This window comes from Tilletiaria anomala, assembly GCF_000711695.1.
Source record: "Tilletiaria anomala UBC 951 chromosome Unknown K437scaffold_46, whole genome shotgun sequence".
Lineage (NCBI taxonomy): Eukaryota > Fungi > Basidiomycota > Exobasidiomycetes > Georgefischeriales > Tilletiariaceae > Tilletiaria > Tilletiaria anomala.
In genome coordinates this window covers 115,951-126,510 of record NW_013546976.1, presented here as the reverse complement: position 1 = coordinate 126,510, position 10,560 = coordinate 115,951, and the positions used below count along the sequence as shown (strand labels likewise).

Sequence of the window (10,560 nt, the reverse complement as noted above, 5' to 3'; positions counted from 1 at the left end):
CCCCCCCCCTTTCCTTGGCTGATAAAGTCATGCTGGACACGTTGCCTTGCGGGAAATACCGCGGGATCGCCCCCTTGTCCCATTTCCCACGGGAAACCAGGTTCAAAACCTCGCTGGGGGGACCGGGAAGTGGAAATCTCATGAATTCCCAATCCCAAATGAGAACTGACCGGCTCGCATGCTTTCCACGTTCTGTATTTGGCGGTTGCCTTCTTCTCCACCGAGTGTATCAACCCATTCCATTGCATGTCCTTCACCCATCCCCAGGTCCACCCATTGCTGCCTCCCTGTCGAGCGAGACCGTTCCCCCATCTAACCATTCCAGCCCATCATGCGTCTCCTCTCCCTCCTCGCACTCATCTGCGCCATCGTCCTCGCCGTCCTGAGCGGCACTGAAACACGTGCCAACCCGGACGTCACTCACAAGGTCTACTTTGACATCAAGCATGGCGACAAGGATGTAGGGCGCATCGTCATGGGCCTCTACGGCAAGGTCGTTCCCAAGGTGAATGCAGGACAGGATCAGTTTTTCAACGCGTTCGAAATTGTGTTCCGTAGCTGACGGCTGTTTGTCTGGGCAGACCACCGAGAACTTCAGGGCCCTCGCCACCGGTGAGAAGGGGTTTGGATACCAGGGCTCGGCCTTCCACCGTGTCATTGCCAACTTTGTGAGTAACTTGGATTTTATCCAAGAATATTCTTTCCACTCATTAAACATCGTTTTCTACACCATTTCGTTCTGAATCGATCAGATGATCCAAGGAGGCGACTTTACCTCCGGTGACGGCCGGGGCGGCAAATCTGTATGCGATAGACCCATATTCCACGGAAACCTGCATATTTGTCTCAATCTTCTGACATGCTGCCGATCCTTTCTATTTTGCAGATCTACGGTCCCCGCTTCGAAGATGAGAACTTTGACCTCAAGCACGAAGGCCCGGGTACGCTGTCCATGGCCAACGCCGGCCCGGGCACGAACGGCTCGCAGTTCTTCCTCTGTACCGTTAAGACCAGCTGGCTCGATGGCCGCCACGTCGTCTTTGGCCGTGTACTTGAAGGAATGGATGTCGTTTCGTACATCGAAAAGGTCCCCACCGGCCCGCAGGACAGGCCAAAGGAGAAGGTCCTCATCGTCAAGTCCGGCGAGCTCCCAGCCGATGCAGGTGCCAAGGAGGTGAGAGACGAGCTGTGAAGATCCCAAGTCACAAGGCAAAGGTCGCTCTCCCTCTCCCATTGACGCCAAAAATCGTGAGGGTTTAGATGAAGGGCGGCTTTGGACAGTGCGAGCCTGCCGCGCCGGTGCACGCGATTCAGGATGAACGGCACGCTGACTCCTTCGTCCCTCTGTCTCTATTTTGTACAGCAGTCCTGAATGGCGCGCATGCGTACATGCGCGCTGCTTGCTTGACATCTTCGTACTTTGTAACAAAGAGAAGCATTCTGCAATCGAAAATAAAATACAGTGGACATGCAATGCAATACGAAGGCTGTCATTTTGCTCCAGGTCCAAGGAAGATGCTGACGAGAGATCAATATGCGTGACGCTGGACCAAACGCCAATGGAGGCATCGTAATGATATGCTCTCCCATTTTCCTTCACTGTCCACCTCCAAGTCTCCCGCCCCAGCCCGCATCCTTGGAAGCAGGCGGGTCGAATTGCTGCTTGCCAGCCCATCCGCCGGCTCCACCGCCGCGGCCCTTTCCACCTTTCTTGCTGCCGCCGCCACAAAGTTGCTGGTGCTGGTTCGGTTGCGGATGCAAGCGACCGCCACCACTGACGCCGCCACGGCCAGCGCCACCGCCGCGCAATGGGCGGCCGTGCTGCGGCCCAGGGGGGCCGGCGTACGCTTGCCACGCCCCTTGTCCTGGTCGGGTATTCCACTGCTGTGGCACTGCGCCTGGGAAGGTACCGCCAGGCGGGCCGCCACTCAGATGCGGGTGCTGTTGCATTGGCGGAGTGTGCCATCCTACCGGGCCCCTCACCCCAAGTGCGTGTCCGGGTCCGCTTGCGGTTGGAAGAACGGGGCCCCATGCTTGCGGATGCATTCCTGGAGGACCAGTAGTAGCCGGCGGTGCGCCATGCCAATGCTGCGCAGGTGGCATGCCGTGTTGTGGACCACCAGGGTGGAGCATGGCAGGCACAGCCGGTGCCGGCGAACCCGTTGTACCTTCGCCAGCAGCAGCGGCGGTAGCAGCAGCAGATACGGTGGGTGGAGGCTGTAGAAGAGTACCGGACGCTTTGAGCGTGTTGAGTAGCTGGTCCACGACAATCGGGTTTGCGTGCAAGAAAGACTCGAGCTGCGGAGTGCCCATTTGCTGCAGTGCTGCCGCTGTTGGTGGCGCCAATTGGTTCCCTAGTGTCGGCGCCGGAGCATTGACCATGTGCAGGTCTTGTATTCGGCCTGCAACTGTAGCAGTACCATCGCTACCTTCAGTACTTGGTGGTGCTTGTCGCGGGATAGTGGAATCTGCAATCGCACCCTTGCCGACGGCCTTGAGCAGATCCTGCAATGCAGCTCCTCCACCCGGCAGCGCGGATGTCAATCCGGGTGCAGGTAGCGGTGCAGAAACTGGTGGCCGTCTGCGCGCCGCCAAATCTGCCTCGAGCGCGCCCTTGTTCAACACTGCGACTAGCAAGAACAGGTCGTTCTCGCGGCCTTGTCGCACGAATCGCGGAGGCCGCAGCAAATCCAGCCAATCGGGAACTGCGTCGTCTTTAAGCAATGGCGCAAGGTAAAAGTCTTTGATGACCTTGCCCCGCGCAGACGACGCAGCTGGGATTACGGCGTATCGTTGGCGGCTGCGCATAGATGCTGCGAACTTCTCGTAGCTGGTTTTATTGGCCGACTCAGTGAGCGGCGCCTTTTCGTCGGCGTTGGCCAGCGCACTGAGCTCAAAGCTCATGTCGAATACAAGCACGATGACCTCCGTCCGTGCAGCGTGGAAGCACTCAACGAGGTATTTGCACGCGACGTGGGTGGGGAGACGGCCTTCAAGCTCGATGTGCGGAGCTGTGAAGAATCGATCCCAGACGTCTTGCTCCGCGCCGAGCGGACGCCCTGCAATCTGTCGCGCAGTGCCACTGAATGTGGCCTCTTCAGGCATGGTAAACGCGCCGTGCCAGATCGGCCCAGATGGCAAATGCAGCTTCGGCTTGGGTTTCTCTTGCTCTGCTTTGGCGTCGCTTGCGGCAGTCAAAGTACGCTCGGGATGAGAGTCGTTCAGGGGATCGGATTGAGACGCGTCAAGGGCATCCATGATGTCGTCGGCGTTGACGGCGTTTGCTTCGTCGAAGGGATCTCCGTGCTCCTCATGCACATCCTCCATGGCGCCTCCGTCGACGATAACTGCCATGTCGTCATCTCCCAGTTCCTCTCCCTCGACGTGACTTCCTCTGCTTGCAAAGATGCTGTCCATATTGAACTCGGTTTGGGCGGACGTCGGAGACATGATGCTGGATGTTGACCTGCGCGGCGCCGGTAGAGCTGCTGGAGCTGACTGTGGTTGTGATGACGTCCCGAGACTGCGTTCTGGCGTTCCAGAGTCGGCTCGATCGGGTGGTGGCGAGCCGCTGCCAGCGAAGGTTGGAGTGAATGGCGTCGAAGGGCTTTGCATAGACGGAGACAGCACACCTTGGTCCATGGTGGTGATCTTGCGACCTTGGCCTATCGGGCCGTGGGAGCCAGGGTTATGCTCTTCGTCGTGGCGTTTTTTGTTGCTGTCTTCATGGCGCATCTGATTACCAGCTTCGAACTCGATGTCTTCCTCGCCCTTGTGAGTAATCTTGCGCATGGGCCCTGTCTCTTTCTTGAGAATGGATTGCTCAAGCGCCTCCCGCTTTGCCTTCTCGACGGCAAGGCGGATGGTGTCATTCGCCAGCTCGTCAGACGGCAGAGTCGCCAACTTCTCACTCGGCAGCTGATTCGATGCAATGCGTACATGTAGCGAATGGTTATTCTTGTCTTTGAGGTTAAAAAGCACTGTACGGAGGCGGTCACGGTACGCTTTGCCTGCTGACGGGGCTTTCGTCTTTGGATGTGGCTCCGCGTATGCTGCCCACATCGCTGCCTCAAGCCCAGCACTGTATTCGGAAGCTCTCTGCTCAACGGGCATGAGAAGCATAGCCGTATCGACAGATATTGCGGACGGGGACGCGATATCGACCTTTGTTTCTCGCAAGATCTGTTCTAGCACAGCATTAAACTGATTCATAGCATGCATGCGCACAGGATCCAGGCTTGATGCACTCTTTTGCTTTTCCTGACCCTGGTCCTGAGCGTGCGGTTTGGAAGAGGCAGTGAATGATTTTGCAGCCACTGGGGATGTAGACTTGGCTGGCTGGCCTGTTGGGCCACCAGCTTTCTTCTTTGCTGGTCCCCCAATGTCACTTTCGGATGACCGTTTTTGAGCCGTTTTCGCCGGTGCTAGAGCCGTGGGCTGCGGAGGCTCAAGCAATGCATTCGGTTGAATTGGACTTGCTGCCCGTTGCTCCTCTCCATTAATCGGTTCTGTCAATATGCATAATGATACCTTGTTAGCGCGGTAATCAGACGAAAAGCAGCGGCCACCTGGATCCCCGGAACATTCGGTCGAGGACTGGACTGGTGACTTTCGAATGACGCTGATGAGCGCAATCCAGAAGTATCACGTCTCTCAACGTCCAGACACGTAGCATACATGCATTTGCCATGGCAACGCACCCTTGAGCAAGGTTCTTGCCCCAAACAGTTTCGGAGCGGTCTCCAGGCCAGCCCACACGGTAAAATCGACTTACCCTCCACCGCAGCAGCTCCGGCTGACTGCTCTCCCCCACACCTGAAGCACGCGTATTCTTCGATGGCCTGTGCATCTTCGAAGTTGAGTCCGAGACACTGTGTGTGATACCTGTTCAAGGCATTCAAAAGGATGAATGCGTCAGTAAACAAACTCGTGTAGACGTATGCTCTGCCTAGGTACTCACCATTCGTCGCACTTGTTACACTGGATCATTGGGGTGCCATCATCCATGCCTCTGCAAATGCAATACTGCTGCATCGATGCAGGGTTGAACGCACCCATCGCCTCAACCGCAGAGGCATTGCCCCCGCCGAGGTTGGTGGCACTCTGGTCATCAAGCTGAGCCCAAGGAGCCTCGGAAAACACACCAGGAGTGCCTCCTTCGGCATGTTGCTCCTCGGAGCCTGCCATCACCATCATACCTCGTCGCCCGAAGGCAAGAGTCGCTTCTGCGTTTCTCGAGCCCAAAGCCACGCTCGCAATGGGAGGACTGATCATGCGAGGCAGCAAGCACGGCTGGACCAATGGATGATGGGCCTCCGAATCACGTTCCTTCAGAAGAAAAAATGGGCTCTGCGCCAGATCTAAACCAGAGTAACCGCTAGCACCTTTTCTATGCACTTTCGCTAGAACTTTTCAACGCTCCAGTGATGACACAAAGGAGCTACGAGCAATGCACAAGTACAAATGGAACGGATGCAATGGTCGATGCGATGTTGCCATGGAGGGGGTGGCCTGGTGATGGTGGTGAAGAACGAGAGAGATTTTGACTGCGCCGCGCAATTTTATATTACGGGGATAAGAGAACCCTCTCAAGGTTTGGGTGTGAAACAGCGGAACAGCGGAACCAACCGAGGAAGGGACGGCTGGGTGCCACTCTCTCTGAAACACAAGCGAGACGGGGCCAGCAGCTCTAACAACCTGCAAGACGCAGGAACAGATAGATGACGAGCAACGCGACATGGTTCCGATGTGTCCCTCGCGAGCCAAAGGACACATGGTAAAAGGCAACACGACCTGCGATAGTGCGATAGACACGGCAATGATTGACACATGCCGGCTAAGAGCGCAAGCAACGAGCAACGCGCGGAAGCGATACCTCTGAGGACGATGCAGCTGCCGCTCCCGGATGGACCTGGCGGTGGGTCCTATGATTGTCTGCACTACCGACTACGGTGCCGAAGCTGATCGGCGAAGTTGCTCTTGCGCTCTTTTTGGCTGCTGAAGTTGCTCCAGACTCGCTAGCACTGCTGCGCCTGTCCACCAGCTTCTTTCTCTTTGGTCTGCTCAACAACTCGCTCTACGTCGTCATCCTGACTGCCGCCCTGGAACTGCTCCCCAAAGGCGTGCCGACGGGCGTGGTAGCTTTCGCCAACATTTTCCCTGCTCTGATTGCCAAGGTTCTTTGGCCATACGTACTCAAGGGACGCGTCCGATACACTAAACGAATATGGAGCTGCTCGGGTATCAGCTTTGTTGGCATGCTGGTGAGCTGCCTCCTATTAACGCGTGGTCTCGATGAGCAAGTCTGAACTTCATTTTCACAAATTCTGTGCGCAGATGATCGCAATGTTCCCAAAATTGACGATCAGGCTCACTGGGATTGCGCTCGCAAGCTTCTCTAGCGGCCTGGGAGAGCTGACGTACTTGCAGCTTGCAACGCGATACAAGAGCTCAGCTGGCCATGGTGTTGGCTGGTTCGCGTCTGGGACAGGGGCGGCGGGCCTTGTTGGCGCATTGACTTGGTGGATTGTTCGTCCACTCGGCGTTAGACTCGGATTGAGCATTCTGAGCATCTTACCGTGGTTCATGATCGGAACATACCTGCTCGTGTTGCCTTCCCCAGAGGCAATAGGTGCAGGCCCTACGGGGGGAACTTATGCTGCTGTGCCCACAGGTGTAGAAGGAGAAGAGGAAGACGCGGCTGTCGGCATCGAAGGGCCATTAAACGAGCAAGAGGAAGATGAATATCCGGTACAGCTTGCGGAAAACGAAACCATCACGTCACGCAAAACGGTCAAACTCGCTTTTGCAAACAAAATGACCCTGCTGCGGCCAATGCTGTTTACATTCATTCTGCCCCTAGTCATGGTATACTTTTTCGAGTACACAATCAACCAAGGTGTGGTGAGCACTTCTTTTGCCCAAGACACCATCATGGTTTCACAGCCCTGACACGCCTCGTGCGTAAACATAGGCACCAACGCTTCTGTATCCGTTACCCAAAGGGGGCGAACATCCCCTACTTTCGCTGATCATCAAAAAACTCAGCGACTACTATCCACTCTAGTGAGTTCGTATTCCCTACTCTTGAAAAATATCTTGCTGACATGCACACACCAACTCCGACAGCCAATTGACGTATCAGACGTTCGTCTTTCTGAGTCGTTCATCGATCTCCGTATTCCGACTGCCTGCAATACCCAAGTCATGGCTATGGGCACCTGCTTTTGTACAAGGCTTCCTTCTCGTGATTTTGACCACAGAGAGCCTCTGCAGCTGGTTCCGAGCAAGTATTGCAAGTCCCATTAGCATCGTGCTCGTATGCGTTGAGGGGCTTGCTGGTGGTTACTCCTAGTCAGTTTCCTTTCGCCCCGCCCTTGGCAACATAAGGGTCCAATGATCAAACTTACATTCCACCACTGTGTTTTACAGCGTCTCTGTTTTCTATCAGATCGGAACTACACCTTCTGCTGCAGATAACTTGAATGTGGAAGAAAGCGAAGACCCCGAAGATGCTGTGGCGAGAGCAGCACAGGAGCACGAGTTCCGCATCGGCTGCGTAGGCGTGAGTACCAGCGCGATTTCTTCTCAACAACACCCCCCGATCATCGTCCTCATTTCTACCCGTTGACTCCTTTCCGAATGTAGGTCGGAGATTCCTTCGGTATTTTGCTCGCCAGTCTCGTTGCCATTCCACTAGAATTACAGCTGTGCCACGCGCAACTCGCGCGGGGAAGGATGTTGTGTCAACAAGTCGAATAAGGCAAGCAATTGAATGGGTTTTTTAGTCTTTTCGATTTTCTTTGTCTCCATTCGGCTGATGAGGTATATGTAATAAGCTAGAAAGTAGGCTACATGCAGACTGCACTTTACGCGCACGATCCTGAGCAGCCCCCGCGGCAACCCCAGCAAGTGAGAGGTTGCGCACCGCCCTGCTTCATGAGCAGATTTGCAATCGAGGCGCCTCCTTCGCCGAGCACGAAGCCAGAGGCGACGACAATAATCATGAAGCCGGGTAGCGCAGTGTCTAAAGCACTAGGCTTCCGTGCAGAGGTGGTGGTTGATTGCTGGCCGCGCCGCACGTGGTACGCAGCGATGAGACCACCAATGAGACGCGCAATAGAGAAGTTGGGCGTGTTGAGAATCCCAACGGCAAAGGCGATGCCGCTCGGAAGGTAGTCGGCGAACGCGACCCACCTCGGCTGTTGCTGCGCGTTATTCATCTCAGTCATCTTCTTGGCCCTCGCTAGCGTCCGCACAATGCCCGTAGCCGCGAAAAGTGCTGCGGCGACGATCATGAACGTACCGACGTGATCGGGTAGGTGGCCGTGGTTAACCAGGCGGGCGAGGTTAAGCCACATGGCCGCGGTCGGTGCCGGGAACTCTGGCCCAGGGATGACATAAGCAGTCGTGTAGAGTTTGTACGCAAAGACTGAGACAAAGATGCCGAATGTGCTTCCGAGGATCTGGCCGTAGAATTGCGAGCGTGGAGAAGCACCAACGAGGTGCCCCGTCTTGAGGTCCTGCATGAGGTCACCAGCCTGCATAGCTCCAGCCTCAGCAATTCCACCAGCGATCAGGTTCGCGACGACGTTGCCCGGTTGGATGAGCGCAAAAATCAGTTGGCTGATCTTGCCAAGTCCTGAGGTGGGGTTCAGGTCTGTCTCGCCGAGTGAACGGACGGCGAGAACTGCAAGGAAAGAGGATAGCACAATGGCAAGAAAAGTCGCCCACCATGCAATCCCTTGTGAGCCGAAAGCTAGGTGAATGAGTACAATTGCCCCGGGAGTTGAAATCGCCAAGCCCCATGCTGTCCATGACGCAGGCACTAGGCGCGAGGGAGGCTCGTACTCGTCGTGTAGGGTCGGAAGCGAGGCGCCTTCTCCGCCATGGCCATCTGCGCTGTCCGCATCTCTGGAAGATGTGGGCAGCTGCGCGTAGCCGTCATGCTTCGAATGGTCGGAGAACCATGCTTGGAAATCAGCGAAGCCGTGCGCGGCGCCAAGCGTAATCAAGCCGATGATAGATTCGCTACACATGATAGCAAGCGAGACCCACACAATCCAGCCTGAATCAAAAGTAGCTTCCTGTCAGTCTAGAGGTGATGCACGAGCCGAAGCGCAGGGGTACACACCCTTTGCGCCTTCGTCCCCATCCAACGGATTCCCCTTGGCCCAACCCAAATGGGTTGCTAGCGGGCTCAGCACGCCCCACCCAACAAAGGCGCCGGCAGTCATGCTGACAGTAGTCGGTAGTCCCATGATGACACCTTGGCCAATGTAGCTAAACGATGGGGTGAACCACCAACCCCATTTGCTGGCGAGGTTGTGGTGCGGTGAGAATAAGTCAAAGACTGGGATGGCGTAAAGCACAGGAACGAAGAAGGAGACGATCGTGAATGTCGCAGAGAGGGCAAACGAGATGGAGAGTGCAATCCAGCCAGATGTGCCGTTCACGACTTCTGTACCTTCAGAAGGCATCTGCGCGGTGGTATCTGCGGACGGCTCTGCAGGAAAGCTGTGCGATTGTTGTAAGGATCTATGCGCTCGCCTTGCGCTCCTTGGTGGGCCATTGACGGCGGGCGTAGATACGGATGCGCTGCCACCTCCTATGCCCTCGCCTATCGCTAGCGGTTTGCGATGGAGCACGCTGATGAGTTGTGCTGTCGCCGTACCGCTTGGAAAGCGCAACTTCTCTTTGATGATCATCGGCAACCTCAGCGGGCTGGCGAACATGATACCAAAATATGCGCACGAGGCGGTCCAACCAAGCAGTCTCCACCAACCTAGGTCTATCGGCTCTGCACCGTCTTTCTTCGGGTCTAGCTTAGCCAGCGCAGGTAAGATTCCCACGAGCCCTGCCGAGAGTGGCATGCCACCGACGGCTACCGCTGTAGCTTGCACTACGCAGTTTTCTTGTGGCGTGAAACGGCGCCATTGCCAGTGTGACCGGTCGTTGCCAGCGAAGAAGCGGTTGCTCGTGCGCCTGAAAAATTCTATGGGTAATTCGAGTAGCCTAAACACCCCAAAGCCGATCAGCGCTGCTTGTAACGAAGCCATGGTGATCCAGCCACTCTGGAGGCCGAAGTAGGTGTTGGTCAGGCAGATGAGCGCGCCGATTGCTAGACCCACCAGCGCCGAGCGAAGCGTGAAGTCATTATTCGGCGCATCTCCCTGTAAGTCAAAAGCTCCGATGCCAGAGATGTAGTCATCCTCCTCCTCTTGATGTTCATCAACGACTCCATCACCTGTTGCGTCCAGGGATGGCAGAGAAGACGTAGGATGAGGTTGGTGAGAAAAATGCGACTGCGAATGAAAACGGTGCAGCGCTGGATCTTGCCATACTGCAGGCCCTTCTAGTCGGTCTTCTTGGTTCTCCATCTTGATGCGGCTTATACTATGCTTAGATCCGCCACGCTATCCTTGTCTTCAGTCTTGCATCCGATATCATCCCAGGAGCGCCGTGTGCGTCCGCTTTACAGGAAAAACCCGCCTCGAGCGCAACGCGTGCTTGTCGGCGTGAGCACGGCGTCCGCATACAATACCACCTGAAGAGGGTCAG

At 55.9% G+C, this 10,560-nt stretch overlaps 5 protein-coding genes across 5 annotated transcripts; 2 read left to right on the top strand and 3 right to left on the bottom strand.

Moving 5' to 3' along the window:
* Positions 1-72: 72 nt before the first annotated feature.
* Positions 73-1,473, top strand: K437DRAFT_256824 (uncharacterized protein). Its single transcript, XM_013387571.1, has 5 exons — positions 73-505; positions 582-668; positions 753-803; positions 887-1,248; positions 1,364-1,473. Exons 1-4 carry the CDS (start codon positions 332-334, stop codon positions 1,190-1,192), a joined length of 618 nt encoding a protein of 205 aa, XP_013243025.1. The 5' UTR covers positions 73-331; the 3' UTR covers positions 1,193-1,248; positions 1,364-1,473.
* K437DRAFT_256823 (uncharacterized protein) lies at positions 1,441-4,650 on the bottom strand. The gene has a single exon (XM_013387570.1). It carries the CDS (start codon positions 4,210-4,212, stop codon positions 1,597-1,599), a length of 2,616 nt encoding a protein of 871 aa, XP_013243024.1. The 5' UTR covers positions 4,213-4,650; the 3' UTR covers positions 1,441-1,596.
* On the bottom strand, positions 4,453-5,004 carry K437DRAFT_256822 (uncharacterized protein). Its single transcript, XM_013387569.1, has 2 exons — positions 4,961-5,004; positions 4,453-4,884 (listed from the first exon to the last, which is right to left on the bottom strand). The coding sequence occupies exons 1-2, from the start codon at positions 4,987-4,989 to the stop codon at positions 4,512-4,514; spliced, it is 402 nt and encodes a 133-aa protein (XP_013243023.1). The 5' UTR covers positions 4,990-5,004; the 3' UTR covers positions 4,453-4,511.
* A 733-nt stretch (positions 5,005-5,737) lies between these two features.
* On the top strand, positions 5,738-8,144 carry K437DRAFT_127661 (batten's disease protein Cln3). Its single transcript, XM_013387568.1, has 7 exons — positions 5,738-5,917; positions 6,004-6,263; positions 6,337-6,900; positions 6,974-7,065; positions 7,129-7,353; positions 7,432-7,564; positions 7,648-8,144. The coding sequence occupies exons 1-7, from the start codon at positions 5,830-5,832 to the stop codon at positions 7,759-7,761; spliced, it is 1,476 nt and encodes a 491-aa protein (XP_013243022.1). The 5' UTR covers positions 5,738-5,829; the 3' UTR covers positions 7,762-8,144.
* Positions 7,869-10,379, bottom strand: K437DRAFT_224580 (OPT superfamily oligopeptide transporter; the record flags this gene model as incomplete). The annotated part of the gene is made up of 2 exons (XM_013387567.1): positions 7,869-9,067; positions 9,134-10,379. The coding sequence occupies 2 exons, from the start codon at positions 10,377-10,379 to the stop codon at positions 7,869-7,871; spliced, it is 2,445 nt and encodes an 814-aa protein (XP_013243021.1).
* Between the last annotated feature and the right edge of the window lie 181 nt (positions 10,380-10,560).

Excerpts from the sequence above, each read along its gene's own strand:
- K437DRAFT_256824 (XM_013387571.1), top strand. The coding sequence starts at position 332 with ATGCGTCTCCTCTCCCTCCTCGCACTCATCTGCGCCATCGTCCTCGCC. Across the intron at positions 506-581 it reads ACGGCAAGGTCGTTCCCAAG|ACCACCGAGAACTTCAGGGC; the intron begins GTGAATGCAGGA and ends TTGTCTGGGCAG. Across the intron at positions 669-752 it reads ACCGTGTCATTGCCAACTTT|ATGATCCAAGGAGGCGACTT; the intron begins GTGAGTAACTTG and ends TGAATCGATCAG.
- K437DRAFT_256823 (XM_013387570.1), bottom strand. The coding sequence starts at position 4,212 with ATGAATCAGTTTAATGCTGTGCTAGAACAGATCTTGCGAGAAACAAAG.
- K437DRAFT_127661 (XM_013387568.1), top strand. The coding sequence starts at position 5,830 with ATGCCGGCTAAGAGCGCAAGCAACGAGCAACGCGCGGAAGCGATACCT. Across the intron at positions 5,918-6,003 it reads GCTCCCGGATGGACCTGGCG|TTGCTCCAGACTCGCTAGCA; the intron begins GTGGGTCCTATG and ends TGGCTGCTGAAG. Across the intron at positions 7,066-7,128 it reads AGCGACTACTATCCACTCTA|CCAATTGACGTATCAGACGT; the intron begins GTGAGTTCGTAT and ends CAACTCCGACAG.
- K437DRAFT_256822 (XM_013387569.1), bottom strand. The coding sequence starts at position 4,989 with ATGATCCAGTGTAACAAGTGCGACGAATG. Across the intron at positions 4,885-4,960 it reads TGTAACAAGTGCGACGAATG|GTATCACACACAGTGTCTCG; the intron begins GTGAGTACCTAG and ends TGCCTTGAACAG.